This window comes from Orcinus orca, chromosome 1 (genome assembly GCF_937001465.1).
Source record: "Orcinus orca chromosome 1, mOrcOrc1.1, whole genome shotgun sequence".
Taxonomy (NCBI): domain Eukaryota; kingdom Metazoa; phylum Chordata; class Mammalia; order Artiodactyla; family Delphinidae; genus Orcinus; species Orcinus orca.
The window spans coordinates 59,466,575-59,487,847 of NC_064559.1; the positions used below are offsets into that span (position 1 = coordinate 59,466,575).

Here is a 21,273-nt window from a genome sequence, read left to right on the forward strand (position 1 = left end):
AACATTTTACAATTTGTATGGAAACATAAAGACCACAAAAGCCAAAGCAATCCTGAGAAAGAAGAACGGAGCTGGAGGAATGAGGCTCCATGACTTCAGACTATACTACAAAGCTACAGTCATCAAAGCAGTATGATAACTGGCACAAAACAGAAATATAGATCAATGGAACAGGATAGAAAGTCCAGAGATAAAACCATGCACCCATGGTCACCTAATCTATGACAAAGGGGGCAAGAATATACAATGGAGAAAAGACAGTCTCTTCAATAAGTCGTCCTGGGAAAACTGGACAGCTCCATGTAAAAGAATGAAATTAGAACACTCCCTAACACCACACACAAAAATAAACTCAAAATGGATTAAAGGCCTAAATGGATACTATAAGCCTAAAAGGCTGGATACTGTAAAACTCTTAGAGGAAAACATAGAAAACTCTTTGACATAAATCATAGCAAGATCTTTTTCAATATACCTCCTAGAGTAATGAAAATAAAAACAAAAATAAACAAATGGGACCTAATTAAACTTAGCTTTTCCACAGCAAAGGAAACCATAAACAAAATGAAAAGACAACCCTCATAAAGGGAGAAAATATTTGCAAATGAAGCAACTGACATGGGATTAATCTCCAAAATATACAAACATCTCATGCAGCTCAATATCAGAAAAACAAACAACCCAGTCAAAAAAATAGGCAGAAGATCTAAATAGACATCTCTCCAAAGAAGACATACAGTTAGCTAAAAAGCACATGAAAAGCTGCTCAACATCACTAATTATTGGAGAAATGCAAATCAAAACTCCAATGAAGTATCACCTCACACTAATCAGAATGGCCATCATCAAAAAATCTAGAAACAATATGTGCTGGAGAGGGTGTGGGGAAAAGGGAACCCTCCTACACTGTTGGTGGGAATGTAAATTGATACAGCAACTATGGAGAACAGTGTGGACGTGCCTTAAAAAACTAAAAATAGAGCTACCATATGATCCAGCAATCCCACTCCTGGGCATATATCTGGAGAAAAAACATGGTTCAAAAGAATATATGCACCCCAATGTTCATTGCAGCACTACTTAAAATAGCCAGGACATGGAAGCAACCTGAATGTCCATTGACAGATGAATGGATAAAGAAGGTGTGGTATGTATATACAATGGAATATTACTCAGCCATAAAAAAGAATGAAATAATGCCATTTGCAGTGACATCAGTGGACCTAGAGATTGTCATACTGAGTGAAGTAAGTCAGACAAAGAGAGACAAATATCATGTGATATTGTTTACATGTGGAATCTAAAAAAAGTGTACAAATGAACTTATCTACAAAACAGAAATAGAGTTACAGATGTAGAGAACAAACTTATGGTTACCGGGGGGTAGGGGGGAAGGGATAGATTGGAAGATTGGGATTGACAGATACACACTACTATATATAAAATAGATAACTAATAAGGACCTACTGTATAGCACAGGGAAATCTACTCAATAATCTCTAGTGGCCTATATGGGAAAAGAATCTAAAAAAGAGTAGATATATGTGTAACTGATTCACTTTACTGTACACCTGAAACTAACACAACATTGTAAATCGACTATACTCCAATAACAGCAACAAAAAAAAGACAAGGAAAAGAGTAAGCAGAAACTAAATAATAATTAATAAAGACTAAATTAGTCAAAAAAATAAGTAAGCTATTATATGAGTTTAATAGTAACAAATAAAATTTATTTATATTATTAAATTATACAAGTATATATGAAGGTATAACACATGTAAATCTTTATGTACCAAATTATACTTGGTCGAAATACGAAAACCAAAATCTATAACAAATTTTAAAGAATAAAGGAAAAACTATTAGGTGGGGGATTTTTAGGACATTTAAGTAGACCAAAAAATTAAATTAAAATATGGAGAAGGGGATTCTAATCCAGGGTCTGCCTTTCCATGAACCCTGTAAAATAATATAATACAGTATGCCAAATTTTGTTTATATGGATCTATGTATACATGTATGAGTATCTTCTAGGTGACTAGGCTTTGACAAAACACTTATTAATAAGTGCAGTTCTTCTGGAAAACAAGTTGACACAATCAAAAGCTCTTAGGAGATTCATCTCATCTGCATTACTTTGGGTTCAGGGGAAGCAGATGCCAAAACAGGATTAGAAGTACAAGAGATTTCCAAGAGAAGGAAGGAAGGAGGAATAGGGTAGGAAGAGTCTTGGACCGCAGCAAGTTCCAAGGAGGGTTCAGCTTGGCTGATGGCGATCCCTCAAGCTGAAGTCACCCATTGGAGTTATTTGTCCTACCATTCTGGGTCATTGGTGAGATCAGCCTACAGGAAGTGACACCTCACAGACCGTGCTGGTGAATCTATACAGGCAGGGCTGGAGTTGTTGACCAATGAGGATTCCCCCACAGCAGGGCATTTTCATGGTTGCCTATCACCTAAATCAGGAACCTCACTTTCAGAATGGTATTTCAAGGAAGTAGTTCAGAGCAGATACAATCTTTTATGTACCAGGATGATTATCATAATGTTGGTAAAATATAATATAATTTAGAAAATGTCAAAATTTTGGAATATTCCATTGCCATTAAAATGAAAATATGATTTTACAGAAAAATTAAGACAAAGCAAAAATGAAAAGTAGTATAGAAAATTGAATGTGCAACCTGCTTATGATTCTGCAGTAGTTAAATAATCTGCCTATTCCTGTAATACAGAAAGATTTAAAAGAACATGAGAAAGAAAGAGCTAATAGTTGCTGAATTAGGGTGGTGGAATTTGGAGTAACTTTTTATTTCTCATATTTTTGATATTTATTTATTACATTTTTAAAAAGGTATTCAATCAGTGATTTGAAAGCATTAAAGCTTATTATACCTGGAGTTCATGGCCAGGATCATGGCTTGATTACTTAACAGGCCTGAGTATGCATCCCATAGGCTGGCAGCTGTTTGCACCTGTAAGTACCAGGAGAGAGAAAAGAATCAATGATGACAGACCTGTGGGGCTCATAACATCATGTGTAATTCTGTCTTTTACAGAAACCAAAGGGACCAAATTGGACTTGAAATATAAGCCCAAGGGTTTATAGAAGTGATGAGACCAGACAAACTGTAATTTAAACCTATGCATGATATTAAATGCTGGCCTTTTACAGCCAACCACTGTGCTTATATAATTAGCATTTCCAGACAAAAATTTATTAGGAATGCTCTTTACCGGGTGCCCTCCTATGCAACGCTCTAACCATTAAGTGCAGTCTGCTCAGTGTGGAGTCTATCTATAAAGATATCAGCAAGGTGATTTAAATCAGGCCTTACTGAAAAATGTCCAAACTCACACTACTATAGAATGGGAACCATGTACAGGTCAGTGTATAGCTGTCTAATACAACTATTTAAATTTATAAATGATAATAAATGGGATTCCATTAAGAATCTCCACTTCTTTTTTTTTTTTTTTTTTTTTTTGCAGTACGTGGGCCTCTCACTGTTGTGGCCTCTCCCATTGCGGAGCACAGCCTCCGGACACGCAGGCTCAGCGGCCATGGCCCACGAGTCCAGCCGCTCCGTGGCATGTGGGATCTTCCCGGACCGGGGCACGAACCCGTGTCCCCTGCATCGGCAGGCGGACTCTCAACCACTGCGCCACCAGGGAAGCCCAAGAATCTCCACTTCTTTATTCAAGAAGTTGGAGAACTGGAGAAGACCTAATAGAATAGCACCTCTTTTCTTCTGCACATCCCACTCTTGTTCATGCAAGCCTCTGTTGCAATGTCACTTTCTTGTATCAGACCCATTAGTGCTGTTTATAGAAATTCTCAGCCTCTATTTCTGAAATAGCTCAAAGTTCTCTTTTAGGTACTGCTGTATAATAATGGTATTTCAAAGGGAATTTATTCCTCTAGTGCATGGCAAATGACTGCCCCTGAATACTTCGCACATTAAAAAAAAGCCCTTCTCTGTTTGCTACGTGCTGCTTTGCTGACTCCAGCATTGAGTGCCCTGTGGGATCTGTGTTTTGCCTCTGTGGAGTGTGAGAGCAATCTTGATGGATAGAGCTATATGCCTGTCTATTAAGATCATGTTGTGGACTGCGTGTTTGAATTTTGAGAAATTTCGATGTTGAAACCCTAACCCCCAGTGTGATGATATTAGGAAGTGGGGCCTTTGGGAGGTGATTAGGTTTAGAGGAAGTCATGAGAGATAACCCCTATGATGGGATTAGAGCCTTTATTAGAAGAGACATAAGAGAGCTTGCTTGCGATTTCTGTCTCCACCATGTGAGGATGCAAGGAAAGGATGGCTGTCTGAAACCCAGGAAGAAGAATCTCACCAGATACTGAATCTACCATTCTTTGATCTTGAACTTCCCAGCATCCAGAACTGTGAGAAATAAATTTCTGTTGTTTAAGCCACCCATTCTCTGGTACCATGGTAAACCAGCCCAAACAGATGAGAGAGTCAGAGAAACTTCCTGATTGGGGATCTGAATTAAAAAATGGCATCTCCCCACTAGGGATAAGCATCCTGCCATGACCTTCCTGGGAGTCACCACACTGATCATTGTCTAACACCTCTTCTCTGGGCTGTGCTCAGACTGAGTGGTTCAGAGGACTTATTCTCCTTTCTCTAAAATATTTATATTCATATCTAGCATTGATTCCTAACAATGCCAAACATGATTTTACTTAATCTTGAGAGAATAATTCTTTGCTATGTTATTTATTAACATACTGCACATTATTATTACTTAGAGAGCATGGAATCTTCTATATGGCAGACAACTCTCACTGTAACATGGAAGAATAATGGTGATTGGTCTATTTTGGAAAGACATTTTTGTCCTTGTCACCACTTTCATTTAATTGGGCCAGAAATCTGCTAGTTGTGTTTCTCTGGGCAGTGACTAACTGAACATTTTGTTTGATATAAGCAATGATCCTTTGGCAGTATTGTTTCAATGGGAACTTTTCTTATACAATATGTTCTAACTGGGCTTGAGTCCTTAGAAATTAATTTGTAACACTTTAAATTTAAAGCACTGATTCTTAACATTGGCAGTACATTAAGGGGTTAAAAAATATTGATTTTGATTCCTGGGCCACACCTCCAGAGATATGGATTTAATAGGTCTGTATTCAAGACCAGGCATCAACATTAAAGAAAAAGCCTTCCAGAAAATTTTGATGTACAGCCAGAATTGAGAAGCCATTTTTAAGCCTGTAGCTTGCTTGTACAGTAATAATCGTCATTACGTTGATCTCTAATAACATGGACCTCTGCTTCCCCTCTGTTAGCTAGGATCTCTCTTTTTCAAATTTGTTACCACAAATCCATCACCAGTTTATTGTTCTGCCCATATTACTTTAGCGTCACATCTTTTGTTGATTCACTGATTTACAGCAATATCCCTTCCTTGTTATAAGCATGCTTTCACCTGTGCCATATATACTGCTAATGTTTATCTAATTCCAAAAGCCAGTGCACACATTGATAAGCAGTAAGGATTGTCTAACATGTACAGACTGATTCTCCAGTGGTGTCGGTATAGGGAGTTATAGGATTTAGCCAGGAATTTCACCTGCTTTTCCCAATTAGCCTTTTTGTTATTGTTTCAAATATATAACATGCTCACCAGTGTTCCCAGAAATTCTTCAGTGCCTCCTCTGGGGAGATGTGATTATCATTCTGGCTTTAACTTCTATTATATGGATAAGTTCTCTTTTATATCATTTTCAATGACTCCTTAATCACTCTGGGTCTTCACTGGAAACCCACAGTAACTGATAAAACGGTCACAATCCTGGGACTTCCCTGGTGGCGCAGTGGTTAAGTATCTGCCTACCAATGCAGGGGACACGGGTTTGAGCCCTCATCCAGGAAGATCCCACATGCCTCAGAGCAACTAAGCCGTGCGTCACAACTACTGAGCCTGCGCTCTAGAGCCCACGAGCCACAGCTACTGAGCCCACGTGCCACAACTACTGAAGCCCGTGCGCCTAGAGCCTGTGCTCCACAACGAGAAGCCACTGCAATGAGAAGCCCGCGCACCGCAACGAAGAGTAGCCCCCACTCACCACAACTAGAAAAAGCCCGTGCACAGCCATGAAGACCCAATGCAGCCAAAAATAAATAAATAAATTAATTTTAAAAAATGTTCACAATCCTGGAAATCTGTACTTTGTAATATATTTCATAACACTGGATTCTAGGGCCAGTCTGGTGGGCCTTAAGCTTCCATATTTATTATTTTGGCTTTGTTCTCTAAACTATCCATGTGCTTTTTATATATATCTTATATCATTGACATTTTTTGTTCAATATCGCTTGTCATTCTTGGCCAGAAGAATTGGAGTTGTGCCAACTTGACTAGTTTCTTAAATCTCAGATGTTTCAAATCACATATGGATAATGTGTGTTTTCTTATGCCACCTTAGCCAGGGAGAAAATGGTATTATCATAATAATCATTATTCTGAGGGAATTTGAATTCCCTCTGGTAATTCCCAAACTATCCTGGGAATGTTCAAAGGGAGCCATGGACTTGATCTTCTAGAATACTATGTGAGTCTGAACTTTTCCCTTAATCTTAGCTCACTAGAATGTCTCCTTTCTCTGATAATAGCAAAATGTCAAAAGTTCAGAGAGATGGGGCATCTGAATTGAGGGCATGAATATCCAGTGCCCTTACCTCTTAGGCTTTCTGTCTTGTGCTGGTGCCTTACTGAAGGTAGTGATTGCTGTTGCTGATGCTCTTGTGTCCCTACCAACACTGCCAAGGCCAGATACCGAGATAGGTGAAGGCTACACCCAGAATAAATTCACTGCCTACTCCCAAATCCAGTTAAATTATTTTCTACTACTGCAAAAAGAACCAGAACCAGTGTAACTACACTGTGCACTCTCAGTTTTGTAGTTCTTAACAGATTTTACTTGTTCTTATATTCATTCCTTGCTTGACTTAAACTCTGGGGAAGATTGATGGGACAAATCCCTGAAAGAAAGTTACTGTGCTGTTATATTATGTAGAATTGCCCTACTCCTTTTTTTTTCCCTAATTAATCATTCTCTTTAAACTAGTTTTGTGCCTCCACTGTCTTTTCTTAGAAAGTTCTTTTCCAGGGAGATGTGGGGCCCTCATCTCTGCACACTACTGGAAGGCCTACTTCACCAAATCTCCAGACATTTTAGGGTCTTAGCATCAACATATCTTGGCTCATGAGGGTACCCCAAATACATACTTCCCTCATCAAAAATCCTTTGCCATCCTTACAAATCTCCCCTCAACCAAGAATCTTGTTATGGAAAGATGAAGAACTAAATATAATATCTCTGCAAGATTGAATCCCCAGGATACAAACATTTTCAGTTGATCATCAGATAGTTGTTTAGTGTTTACTGTGTACTAGGTGCTGTGTTAAGCAGTGGGGTTAGAACAGGGGCAAGACAGATAATTTCTGCCAGTAATCTCATGGGAAAGCAAACTGGAAACACAGGAAATCGGTAAGTATTCAACAAAAGAGGATTTATAGGGATGATTAAGGGAAGCTAAACTAGCAGAGGGTATCAAGGAAAATTTGTTTTCTGAAGAAGTTTTAAGCTCAAACTTAGAGATTATGGGGGTCAGGAGAGCAGAGGAAGAGTTTTTCAGAGAAACACTATGGGTTAAGGACTTGACTTGAGAAAGGGTTTGTTGCATTACAGACACCGTTCTCAACCCTCACTGAGCCTTAAAATCATTTGGATCCCTTCCAAAAATACAAATGCCTAGACTTCACCCCACACAAGTGAATCAAAATATCTGAAGGTGTGGCCCTAGCAACAGTATTTTTAAAAAAAATCTCCACACATAATCCTAATGAAGCCAGGATTGAGAACCATTATATCAGAGGACATGAAAGGAAACCACATGGATGGTGCAAAAAGAGTAAGGACAGTGGAAAATCATGGGGCCAGAAAGATTGAATCACAGCTGGTCCTTTTGTGAGCTCTTTTGTGAGTAATAAAGATTACTACTCATCTCTAAGGACCATGGGAGGCATTTAATAGAAGGAGGGACAAGATCACAGGGCTGCTTTGTAGAGATTTGATTGAATATGATAAAATTGTTGCCAAGAGAATGTTACCGAGGCGAGAGATTGTAACAGAGTAGGATTAGAATACTGGCAGTGGAAAAAGAGAGGTAAGTAGTGACTGGTAGCAATATCAAATGCTGCTTAAAGGTCACACAAGAAAAAGAAAATTATTATTTGGATTTGAGACATGAAAGCCACTAGGGACCTAGATGGGAGTAGCTCAGTAGAGGGTTTCTGTAGATGCTCAGTCTGGCAGGTCATCATGCTGACTAATCAGCTCAGGTCTCACATTTGGATGTGAGGTCCTCAGTTATCTGCAGACACAAATGAACAAAGAGAAAGACTCTGCTAGCCAAAGCTTACTTTTCCTTTTTACATGACCAAAGTCAACAAGTGAGACTGTCAAAAAAAAGTGAGATTGTATAATTGAGGCAAAACCATTTGTTTCCATTTCAGAACCATGTGTGCTGGGTACAATACTTGTCATTTTACTGATTCTGGTGTGACATATTAATACTCATTGAAACTTGATGTTCTATGCCTAGAGACCTATACCTTTCTCCTTATCAGTTTTCTCTGCTGGATTTCTGCCCCTTATGCTTTCTTTGATTTCTCTACCCCAAACAGAGAAGCGAGCGCTTCTGTTGAGCTGCATTATTATTGATGGCCTCTAGAGTATACTCTCTTGAGATAACTCAAAATTTATAGCATGACAGTAGAAGCAGAGAACCTCTACAAACACAGAGACCCAAATATCTCTCACTTCCTTAATGGGGAAGTTTTCCACTTTTTTTTCATTGGGAACAGCAAAGAGAGGAACTTTTTTAAAGCTTAGGTATACATGGACATCATAACCAGGTAGTATGTCCAATATCACTGCCTAGTAATATCAACCTAGTAGTGTGTTGTTGTTGTTTTATTTTATTTTTAAATTGAAGTAAAGTTGATTTACAGTGTTGTGCCAATCTCTGCTGTACAAAAAAGTGACTCAGTTGTACACATACAGACATTCTTTTTTTTAATATTCTTTTCCATTTATGGTTTATCACAGGGTATTGAATATAGTTCCCTGTGCTATATAGTAGTATCTTGTTGTTTATCCATCCTATATACAATAGTTTACATCTGCTAATCCCAGGCTCCCAGTGCTTCCCTTCTCCACCCTCCCTCCCCTATGGCAACCTTGTGGAATCTAGAGTGTTGTTTTAAGTCCAAGTCTCAATTTGACTTCATTCAAAAACTTGTTGGTGACTGCCTACTTTGGAGGCTTATATTCATAAATATCCATTTCAATATCTGATAGAATTCTGCTGATAAAACTTACTGGTTTCTTTCCCTCTCATCTTTTTAATATAATTATATAAACCCTCAGAACTAGTAATACATGGTATTATTAGTATGTAAATATAATTTTAAAAACCCTGAGCAGAATAAGTGATGAAAATCATCATGTTCACATCAACTGCAGTGGTCCAAGAGGATGAGGATTCCTAGTTACTCTCTTCCTTTTCCAAGCCTACTTAAAACTCATTTCTCTAATATATCCCTAGTTTAGACCCGGATTAGACCTCTGAGTTAGGTCATAATGGATTATTGTAATAACATAAACATTCTTCACAACTCTTCTATGATATCCATTGAAGCCCAAAATTTTTATTCCTAATAATAAGGTTTAGCCAGCTGGTGATACAGACATTGTTTCCTAATCCCCACATTTTAGAAAGGCCTATAGAACAGGCCCTTATTTTGGAACAATTTCAAGTCAGCTTTACCCAGTCCCTCTAGGACTTTAATTTGCCATCTGTTATGCCTTTTATTATCCACTTTGACAATATTAATGTTATCTAGGACACTAATAATTCTGGATAGGTCATATTAACAAACTGCTTCTCTATTCAGTATCGAAAGGTTCCCCTTTAAATGAATAGATCTCTAATGGGCAGAAAAAGTCTTTATTTTTATCCTCATTAGTCAGTGTTATCTGGTTGTTGGAAGTGATAACACTGACTTAGTAAGTCTAACCCACGGAGAACCACAAACATTTCAGTAGGTAGTCTAGTGACCCTTGAAGGCAAAATAGAGAGTATTAGCTCAGTGATTATGTTAATATGCACACATTAAAAAAACTTCCACATTTCTTTTTACTATTACTATTGGGTAGACATTTAACAAAGCAGTTAGAATGAACCACAAAGGTACCTTTTAATTATATGAATACCTAAGGCATTAATCTCTCCTCAAACCATCCTTCTAGAGCATTATTTAAACTGTCTTGTCAGTGAACATTCTGATGTGCCAGATCACTAATACACACACAACAATCCATCCACAAGGAGAAACTCTTTGGTTCTGTCCTGAGTTGATTCTTCAGTATGTTTTCATGTGTCTCAGATCAAAGCCATGAGATTTTGGGATTTCTTAAAATGTCACAATACAATGTCTAACTAATAGTAATCTCAGAAGGAAAGAATGAAGAAAACACAAGGAAGAAAATTTTCCAATAAATAACGCAAGATCTTCTCAAAGATAAATGGCTGGAATTTTTAGACTGAAACATGAGTAAGTGCTTAACATATCTGAATAAAAAATACACCTAAAACTATTTTTATGAAATTTCAGTCTAGCCAAGATGAAGAAAAATCTTAAAGGCTTCCAGAAAGAGAAAACAGGTGACAAAAGCTAGAGAATCAGATCATGATCAGATTCTTCATTGGTTATACTGGATACCAGAAAAAATGTAAGTTATGCCTCAGATTTTATTTTTTAGAGAAAATGATCTGCAACCTAGGGAAATGGCTGGAATCATAATTGATGATAGCTGTTCTTATGGTGGTATTTTAAAAAACTCATCTATATTGCATCATTTTAAAAAATGGAAACATAGCACTTTTGTAAAACTAAAAAAGCATTTAAAATTGATCATATACCCACTTCAGAAACAAAAAATCTCTAAGTTCCCAGAGACAGAAATTGTGCAGGTCACATTCTGCTGCAATAATGGTATGAGATTATATGTTAAAAATAAAAGAATGGAATAATGGATATCTATATGCAAAAAGATGAATTCATATTTCTACCTCACACCTACACAAAAATCACTCAAAATAGATAATAGATCTAAATCTAAAAGCTAAAACTATAAATCCTTTAGAAGAAAACATAGGAAATAATCTTTGTCACTTTTGGTTTAGGCAAAATTTCCTTAGATATAGTCCCCAAAGCACAGTCAAAAGAAAATGAAGATAAATTGGACTTGATCAATACTAAAACTTTTTGCTCTTCAAAAGACACAATTAAGGAAAGGAAAAAAAAATCAATGTACTGGGAGAAAATATTTGCAAATCATATATTCTACACTCAATAACTGTAAATCTATAAAATACACCTAGATAAATGATTAAGAAATATTTAAGGTATACATGAAGAAAAAACTTTACTGAAGATTCAAGTGAGAGAAAAAAACATGTTCCTGATGACAAGACAATAATTTAAATAAATTCTCCATAAACTAATCTATAAATTTATACAATTCTAATCAAATGCCAAAAGAAATTCTGGGAGAAATTTCACAAGCGCAGTCCGAAATTCTTCTGAAAGTGTAAATGAGTAAAATTAGCCAATACATTTTTTTCTTTTCATTTTGAATTTTATTTTATTTTTACACAGCAGGTTCTTATTAGTTATCTATTTTATACATATTAGTGTATATATGTCAATCCCAATCTCCCAATTCATATGTTTGTTCTCTACATCTGTGTCTCTATTTCTGCCTTGCAAACCGGTTCATCTGTACCATTTTTCTAGATTCCTAGATTTCTAGATTAACGCATTAACATATGCGTTAATATACAATATTTGTTTTTCTTTTTCTGACTTCACACTGTATGACAGTCTCTAGGTCCATCCACATCTCTACAAATTACCCAATTTCGTTCCTTTTTATGGCTAATATTCCATTGTATATATGCACCACATCTTCTTTATCCATTCATCTGTTGATGGGCATTTAGGTTGCTTCCATGACCTTAGCCAAGACATTTTTGAAAAAGAGGAATAACTGTATAGATTCACCAAATTAGATGCAGAAAGAGTTTGTGTTATATAGCCGAGCTATCTATAATAGTTTAAAAGTGTGACAGTTTCTTTATTGCTGTGATTTGGTAAGATAACATTGACTATTCTGGCTGAAACCAAAAGATTCTGCTGAAGCTGCTGCTGCCACCTGTCAAAGGCATTGATAATATTGCTAGTGCTTGCTGATGGAGTCCCATGACTGCTGATACCCATTATCAAGTTAACTGGCTTATTTCACTTAGCATAATACCCTCCAGGTCTATCAATGTTGTTGCAAATGGCAAGATTTCATTCTTTTTTAGGACTAATATTCCATTGTATATATGTACCACATATTCTTTATCCATTTATTTGTGAGTGGACAATTAGGTTGCTCACATATCTTGACTACTGTAAATAATGCTGCAATAAACATGGGGGACATATATATTTTCAAATTAGTGTTTTTGTTTTCTTCAAGTAAATACAAAGGATTTGAGTTGCTGGGTCGTACTAATATAATATTGTAATTCAACTATATTTCAATTTAAAAAGATAGAGAAAACTAGGATTGCACAAAAGATGCTCTCACTTCATAGCAAAAGCCACAGGTGACCTCATTCTCTCTCACCATTTTAGCCACTCACTCATTGTTTCTCTCTTTTTTACAGCAGCCCCATCTTTCTGCGACTCAGAAGCTGGGGCTGTGCTATTGCGAGATTCTTCCCCCTCTTCTACCAGCCTATTGTCCTTGAATCACACTATGCACCTTGATAATATCTTCACACAAGATATGTTCTTCCCTTGCAGGCTCTTCCTTCCTGGTAGTTCTGTCTCATCTGGAGTGGTCCAGACATGCCCGAATTCTAGCAAGAATTCAATTTAGGCTCAAATTGTGACCTCTACATGAAACAAGTTTGCTTTTTGTCCCATGAACCATTTGAACATCTCCTTTCTATTGACAACTATATGCAGCCTGAGTCTATGTCATTCTCTTGAATATAATTTGGTTTTTGGACTAAGTGAAATATAAACCCTGATTCTGAAAAACAAATTAAGAACTGAAATTGTAGTGCAGTTTTAACCTTCTTAGGACCATATTCATACTTTACAGGCTTAGCAGCTGTCTTACTGATTCCTGCTATGCCTCCAGAGATAAATTGGTATCTAATAAACTTGTTTCTGTAATATAAATGGCATAAATTAGCTCTTTATGTTTTCTAGATTTTCTGTTCACTTCATATTGTCAGTAAAACTCTTCATCACTCTATTGGCAATGACTGTGTTTAGACTACTCTATTTCTCTAACAGTGTATATATTTCACTAGGTCAAAACAAAGTATATTTATTGCTCACTGATGGCAAATCTCCACTTTGCAATCCCTACTAGGAACGAAACAAAATAAAACAAAAAAGAATTTCAAATTCACACAGTAAGATACTTTGCTCTCTATTAACTTTCTTTATTAATTAAAATCCCTCTTCCCCAGAGAAATAAAAAGGGATTGGGGGTGGCTTAGAGGCAAAGACAAAAATCCAATGATATAAAATTAAAATAAAGATAAAATTGATGATTTGAGGATGAGGGACATTCACAGACATACATAGTAAACAGCACCTTTACAAGAGCAAGAGATGGATTTCAAATTTAGATACAAATGCATAGATTGATCCAGTGATAAAACTTAGATTATCTATAGAAACATCTTTTTGAATAAACTTTTAAAGCATTATACCCATTTTGTTTAAACATTTTAAAAAATAATGCACAGCTCTGGAACGAAAAACCACATTCACAGAAAGATAGACAAGATGAAAAGGCAGAGGGCTATGTACCAGATGAAGGAACAAGGTAAAACACCAGAAAAACAACTAAATGAAGTGGAGATAGGCAAACTTCCAGAAAAACAATTCAGAATAATGATAGTGAAGATGATCCAGGACCTCAGAAGAAGAATGGAGGCAAAGATCGAGAAGATGCAAGAAATATTTAACAAAGACCTAGAAGAATTAAAGAACAAACAAACAGAGATGAACAATATATTAACTGAAATGAAAACTACACTAGAAGGAATAAGTAGCAGAATAACTGAGACAGAAGATCGGATAACTCAACTGGAAGACAGAATGGTGGAATTCACTGCTGTGGAACAGAATAAAGAAAAAAGAATGAAAAGAAATGAAGACAGGGGCTTCCCTGATGGAGCAGTGGTTGGGAGCCTGCCTGCTGATGCAGGGGACACGGGTTTGTGCCCCGGTCTGGGAGGATCTCACGTGCTGTGGAGCGGCTGGGCCCGTGAGCCATGGCCACTGAGCCTGGGTGTCCAGAGCCTGTGCTCCGCAATGGGAGAGGCCGTGACAGTGAGAGGCCCGCGTACCGCAAAAAAAAAAAAAAAAAATGAAGACAGCCCAAGAGACCTCTGGAACAACATTAAACGCAACAACATTCACATTATAGGGTTCCCAGAAGCAGAAGAGAGAAAGAACCTGAGAAAATATTTGAGAGATTATAGTCGAAAAATTCCCTAACATGGGAAAGGAAATAGCCACCCAAGTCCAGGAAGTTCAGCAAGTCCCATATGGGATAAATCCAAGGATAAACATGCTAAGACACATAGTAATCAAATTGGCAAATATTAAAGAAAAATTATTGAAATCAACAAGGGAAAAACAACAAATAACATACAAGGGAACTCCCATAAGGTTAACAGCTGATTTCTCAGCAGAAACTCTACAAGCCAGAAGGGAGTGGCATGATATACTTAAAGTGATGAAAGGGAAGAAACTACAACCAAGATTACCCTACCCAGCAAGGATCTCATTCAGATTTGATGGGGAAATCAAAAGCTTTACGGTCAAACAAAAGCTAAGAGAATTCAGCACCACCAAACCAGCTCTACAACAAATGCTAAAGGAACTTCTCTAAGTGGGAAACACAAGAGAAGAAAAGGACCTACAAAAACAAACCCAAAACAATTAAGAAAATGGTCAAAGGAACATACATATTGATAATTACCTGAAACGTGAATGTATTAAAAGCTCCAACCAAAAGACACAGGCTTGCTGAATGGCTACAAAAACAAGACCCATATATATGCTGTCTTCAAGAGACCCACTTCAGACCTAGGGACACATACAGACTGAAAGTGAGGGGATAGAAAAAGATATTTCATGCAAATGGAAATCAAAAGAAAGCTGGAGTAGCAATATTCATATCAGACAAAATAGACTTTAAGGAATGTTATAAGAGACAAGGAAGGACACTACATAATGATCAAGGGATCAATCCAAGAAGAAGATATAACGATTATAAATATATATGCACCCAAAATAGGAGCACCTCAATACATAAGGCAACTGCTAACAGCTGTAAAAGAGGAAATCGACAGTAATACAATAATAGTGAGGGACGTTAACACCTCACTTACACCAATGGAGAGATCATCCAAAATGAAAATAAATAAGGAAACAGAAGCTTTAAATGTCACAATAGACCAGATAGATTTAATTGATATTTATAGGACATTCCATCTAAAAACAGCAGATTACACTTTCTTCTCAAGTGCACACGGAGTATTCTCCAGGGTAGATCACATCTTGGGTCACAAATCAAGCCTCAGTAAATTTAAGAAAATTGAAATTATATCAAGCATCTTTTCTGACCACAACGCTATGAGATTAGAAATGAATTACAGGGGAAAAAATGTAAAAAATACAAACACGTGGAGGCTAAACACTACATTACTAAATAACCAAGAGATCACTGAAGAAATCAAGAGAAAATCAAAAAATACCTAGAGACAAATGACAATTGAAAAACGACAATCAAAAACCTATGGGATGCAGTAAAAGCAGTTCTAAGAGGGAAGTTTATAGCTATACAAGCCTACCTCAAGAAACAAGAAAAATCTCAAATAATCTAACCTGACACCTAAAGGAATTAGAGAAAGAAGAACAAACAAAACCCAAAGTTAGCAGAAAGAAAGAAATCATAAAGATCAGAGCAGAAATAAATGAAATAGAAACAAAGAAAACATTAGCAAAGATCAATAAAACTAAAAGCTGGTTCTTTGAGAAGATAAACAAAATTGATAAACCATTAGGCAGACTCATCAAGAAAAAGAGGGAGAGGACTCAAATCAATAAAATTACAAATGAAAAAGAAGTTACAAAAGACACTGCAGAAATACAAAGCATCCTAAGAGACTACTACAAGCAACTCTGTGCCAATAAAATGGACAACATGGAAGAAATGGACAAATTCTTAGAGAGGTATAAGCTTCCAAGACTGAACCTGGAAGAAATAGAAAATATGAACAGATCAATCACAAATAATGAAATTAAAACTGTGATTAAAAATCTTCCAACAGGGACTTCCCTGGTGGTGCAGTTGTTGGGAATCTGCCTGCCAATGTAGGGGATGCCATTTCGAGTCCTGGTCCTGGAAGGCCCCACATGCCACAGAGCAACTGGGCCCGTGCACCACAACTGCTGAGCCTGTGCTCTAGAGTCCACAAGCTACAACTACTGAAGCCTGTGCACCTGGAGCCTGTGCTCTGCAGCAAGGGAAGCCACCACAATGAGAGGCCCATTCACCACAACGAAGTGTAGACCCCGCTCACCACAACTACAGGAAGCCCACACGCAGCGGCGAAGACCCATTGCAGCCAAAAATAAATAAATAAATTTATTAAAAAAAAAAAATCTTCCAACAAACAAAAGTCCAGGACCAGATGATTTCACAGGTGAATTCTGTCAAACATTTAGAGAAGAGCTAACACCCATCCTTCTCAAACTCTTCCAAAAAATTGCAAAGGAAGTGTTCCCTCCCAAACTCATTCTATGAGGCCATCATCACCCTGATACCAAAACCAGACAAAGATACTACAAAAAAAAGAAAATCACAGACCAATATCACTGATGAATATAGATGCAAAAATCCTCCACAAAATACTAGCAAACAGAATCCAACAACACATGAAAAGGATCTTACACCATGATCAAGTGGGATTTATCCCAGGGATTCAAGGATTCTTCAATATACGCAAATCAATCAATGTGATACACAGTATTAACAAATTGAAGAATAAAAACCATATGATCATCTCAATAGATGCAGAAAAAGCTTTTGACAAAATTCAACACACATTTAGGATAAACACTCTCCAGAAAGTGGGCATAGAGGGGACCTACCTCAACATAATAAAGGCCATATATGGCAAACCCACAGCAAACATCATTCTCAATGGTGAAAAACTGAAAGCATTTCCTCTAAGATCAGTAACAAGACAAGGATGTCCACTTTCACCACTATTATTCAACATAGTTTTGGAAGTCCTAGCCTTGGCAATCAGAGAAGAAAAAGAAATAAAAGGAATACAAATTGGAAAAGAAGAAGTAAAACTGTCACTGTTTGCAGATGACATGATACTATACATAGAGAATCCTAACTATGCCACCAGAAAACTACTAGAGCTAATCAATGAATTTGGTAAAGTTGCAGGATACAAAATTAATACACAGAAATCTCTTGCATCCCTATACACTGATGCTGAAAAATCTGCAAGAGAAATTAAGGAAACACTCCCATTTACCATTACAACAAAAAGAATAAAATACCTAGGAATAAACCTACCTAGGGAGACAAAAGACCTGTATGCAGAAAAGTATAAGACACTGATGAAAGAAATTAAAGATGATACCAACAGATGGAGAGATATACCATGTTCTTGGATTGGAAGAATCAATATTTTGAAAATGACTATATTACCCAAAGCAATCTACAGATTCAATGCAACCCCTATCAAATTACCAATGGCACTTTTTACAGAACTATAACAAAAATATCTTAAAATTTGTATGGAGACACAAAAGACCCCGAATAGCCAAAGCAGTCTTGAGGGAAAAAACGGAGGTGGAGGAATCAGACTCCCTGACTTCAGACTATACTACAAAGCTACAGTAATCAAGACAATATGGTACTGGCACAAAAACAGAAACATAGATTAATGGAACAAGATAGAAAGCCCAGAGATAAACCCACATACTCATGGTCGTCTAGTCTATGACAAAGGAGGTAAGAATACACAATGGAGAAAAGACAGTCTCTTCAGTAAGTGGTGCTGGGAAAACTGGGCAGCTACATGTAAAAGAATGAAATTAGAACAATTCCTAACACCATACACAAAAATAAACTCAAAATGGATTAGACACCTAAATGTAAGACCAGACACTATAAAACTCTTAGAGGAAAACATAGGAAGAACACTCTTTGACATAAAGCACAGCAAGATCTTTTTTGATCCACCTCCTAGAGTAATGGACATAAAACCAAAAATAAACAAATGGGACCTAATGAAACCTAAAAGCTTTTGCACAGCAAAGGAAACCATAAACAAGACGAAAAGACAACCCTCAGAATGGGAGAAAATATTTGCAAACGAATCAACGGATTAATTAAATTAATTAAATTAATTAAATCAAGGATTAATCTCCAAAATATATAACCAGCTCATGGAGCTCAATATTAAAAGAACAAACAACCCACTCCAAAAGTGGGCAGAAGACCTAAATAGATATTTCTCCAAAGACATACAGACGGCCAAGAAGCACATGAAAAGCTGCTCAACATCACTAATTATTAGAGAAATGCAAATCAAAACTACAATGAGGTATCACCTTACACCAGTTAGAATGGGCTTCATCAGAAAATCTGCAAACAACAAATGCTGGAGAGGGTGTGGAGAAAAGGGAACCCTCTTGCACTGTTGGTGGGAATGTAAACTGATACAGTCACTATGGAGAATAGTATGGAGGTTCCTTAAAAAACTAAAAATAGAATTACCATATGATCCAGCAATCCCACTACTGGGCATATACCCAGAGAAAACCGCAATTCAAAAAGACACATGCACCCCAATGTTCATTGCAGCACTATTTACAATAGCCAGGTCATGGAAGCAACCTAAATGCCCATCAACAGATGAATGGATAAAGAAGATGTGGTACATGTATACAATGGACTATTACTCAGCCATAAAAAGAACGAAATTGGGTCTTTTGTTGAAACATGGATGGATGTAGAGACTGTCACACAGAGTGAAGTAAGTCGGAAAGAGAAAAACAAATATCATATATTAACGCATATATGTGGAACCTAGAAAAATGGCACAGATGAACCGGTTTGCAGGGCAGAGATTGAGACACAGATGTAGAGGACAAACGTATGGACACCAAGGGGGATAGCTGCGGGGGGGTGGTGGTGGTGGTGTGATGAATTCGGCAGTTGGGATTGACACGTGTATAAAATTGATGACTAGTAAGAACCTGCTGTATAAAAAAAGAAATAATAATAATGCACACACATGTACAGTACAGCACAAAAGAGTAAATAGCAGACAAAGATTCCAAGTCTTTATCTATCTAGAGGTAGAATACGCAGATATGGGCGCGCTAATAACATTTTTTCAGCTGAGACGACTAGGAAATTGTTCTGTTTTTTCCTGTAAGTCTTCCACTGTCCTCTATTCCCTTTCTTCTCACTGATCCCCTACCCTCGATTCCCTCCTAGATCGTTGTCTCCCTTATTGACTTCTAAGTCTGATTTCCATGAATTTTCCATCTCTTTATTAAAACAGCTTCACCATTATTAGTAATACTGAATCCTGTTTATTTAAAATCTTCAACCTCATAATTTATTCACAGGTCTTCCTTGATCCCAAGGGCAGGCAAGATTCTTGGTTTTAGGGTTGACACATTACAGCTTGATGCTTAGACCAGTGACTCTGGAACCAGATTCCATGAATTTGCACCCTGGCTCTGCCACTTGTAAATTATGTGCCAACGGGCAGGTCACCTCTTGCCTCAGTTTCCTCATTTGTCAAGCAGGGATAGTAGTAGCACTTACTCTGTAGGACTTTTGTGAGGACTAAATGAGTTTTTCATGTAAAGCGCTCAGAGCATGACTTACACGTTATAAATGCTACATAAGTGTTAGCTATTTTTACTATTATTGGAGTGGGTAATGGGGTTTCCTTCTCTCACAGCTCCCCTTGTCTCCCCTGTCTTTATTTCTCTGAGGTTGTGGCTGTGACCTGGGAAAAATATTTTTCTTTTCTCATCTGCCCATGACATGACTTGTTGTCCTCTTCTGAGTGGTGATTACTTCTGACCCATTTTGGTGGGAAGGATTTCCACAGTGAGGAAGGAGGAAGGATAATAGGCTGTTGTGGCAGAGCAATCAGGAGATGAGAGTGGATGGGGAAATAGTGGGATGGGTCAAAACTTCCTTCTTTTTGAATTAGTGTTGAAGGTCATTGCAGGGGCACAGAAGGGTGAGCACGAATATGACTCTGCCGGGAAGAAAAAGCTAAAAACAGTTTTCAATCAAACTGCCCTTTTCCCCGTTCCACCTACTCAACTATGTTAAAATATATTTTAAACATTAATTATTACAGGCTTGTAATGGAGACAGTGAACAAATTTGTTTGTTTTTTCCCCCCAAGAGATTTCAGTTACATTACTTCCTCATAGAATATCACTTACCATGCGGTGCCATTTGACACTGGACTGCAGAATCTGGAGATTACTTGCTAGTCAGGGAGAAGAGGGAGAGTAGTTAAAAGGAAATGAACTTTTACCGTCTGTTGGAACATATCCCCAAATCTGAAGTTTTATATGACCTTAATGGCAAAGCCCAATGAAGACAGTATGTGCGTGCGCATGCGTGCGCGCACGCGCGCACACACACACAACTTCAGACAAATTCATTACAAATATTACTAAACAACACTTAACTAAAAGATTAACAAACAGAATACACAGCCACATTAAAAGAATAATGAACCCTAACCAAGAGGTATTTATTCCAAACTTACAAGGATGGTTAGATAAAGGAGGACCCATAATATAATTCTCAATATTAATTGCTAAAAATGTTACATGTTCATTTATATTGAGGCAGAAAATTCTGATAAAATTTTAAATCTATTCTTGATAGCAATTCTTAATAAAACAGATATGTAGTCATTTTCTTAATGTGACATATAAACACAAAAGCCAGAGCCAGATGTAATAAGGATATAATTAGAAGCATTCTCATTAAAGTAGAGAACAAGACAATGA

The 21,273-nt window shown here is 37.1% G+C and overlaps 1 protein-coding gene across 1 annotated transcript in view; it reads right to left on the reverse strand.

Annotated features, from left to right (window-relative positions):
- Nucleotides 1-20,966, reverse strand: part of MROH9 (maestro heat like repeat family member 9) — an 89,429-nt gene extending 68,463 nt beyond the window's left edge. The window contains exons 1-2 of the mRNA XM_049707880.1: nucleotides 20,695-20,966; nucleotides 2,899-2,978 (exon numbers count right to left, since the gene is read on the reverse strand). Coding sequence (XP_049563837.1) covers nucleotides 2,899-2,978; nucleotides 20,695-20,697 — 83 coding nt within the window. The 5' untranslated portion in view covers nucleotides 20,698-20,966. The remainder of the gene's footprint in view (nucleotides 1-2,898; nucleotides 2,979-20,694) is intronic.
- Between the last annotated feature and the right edge of the window lie 307 nt (nucleotides 20,967-21,273).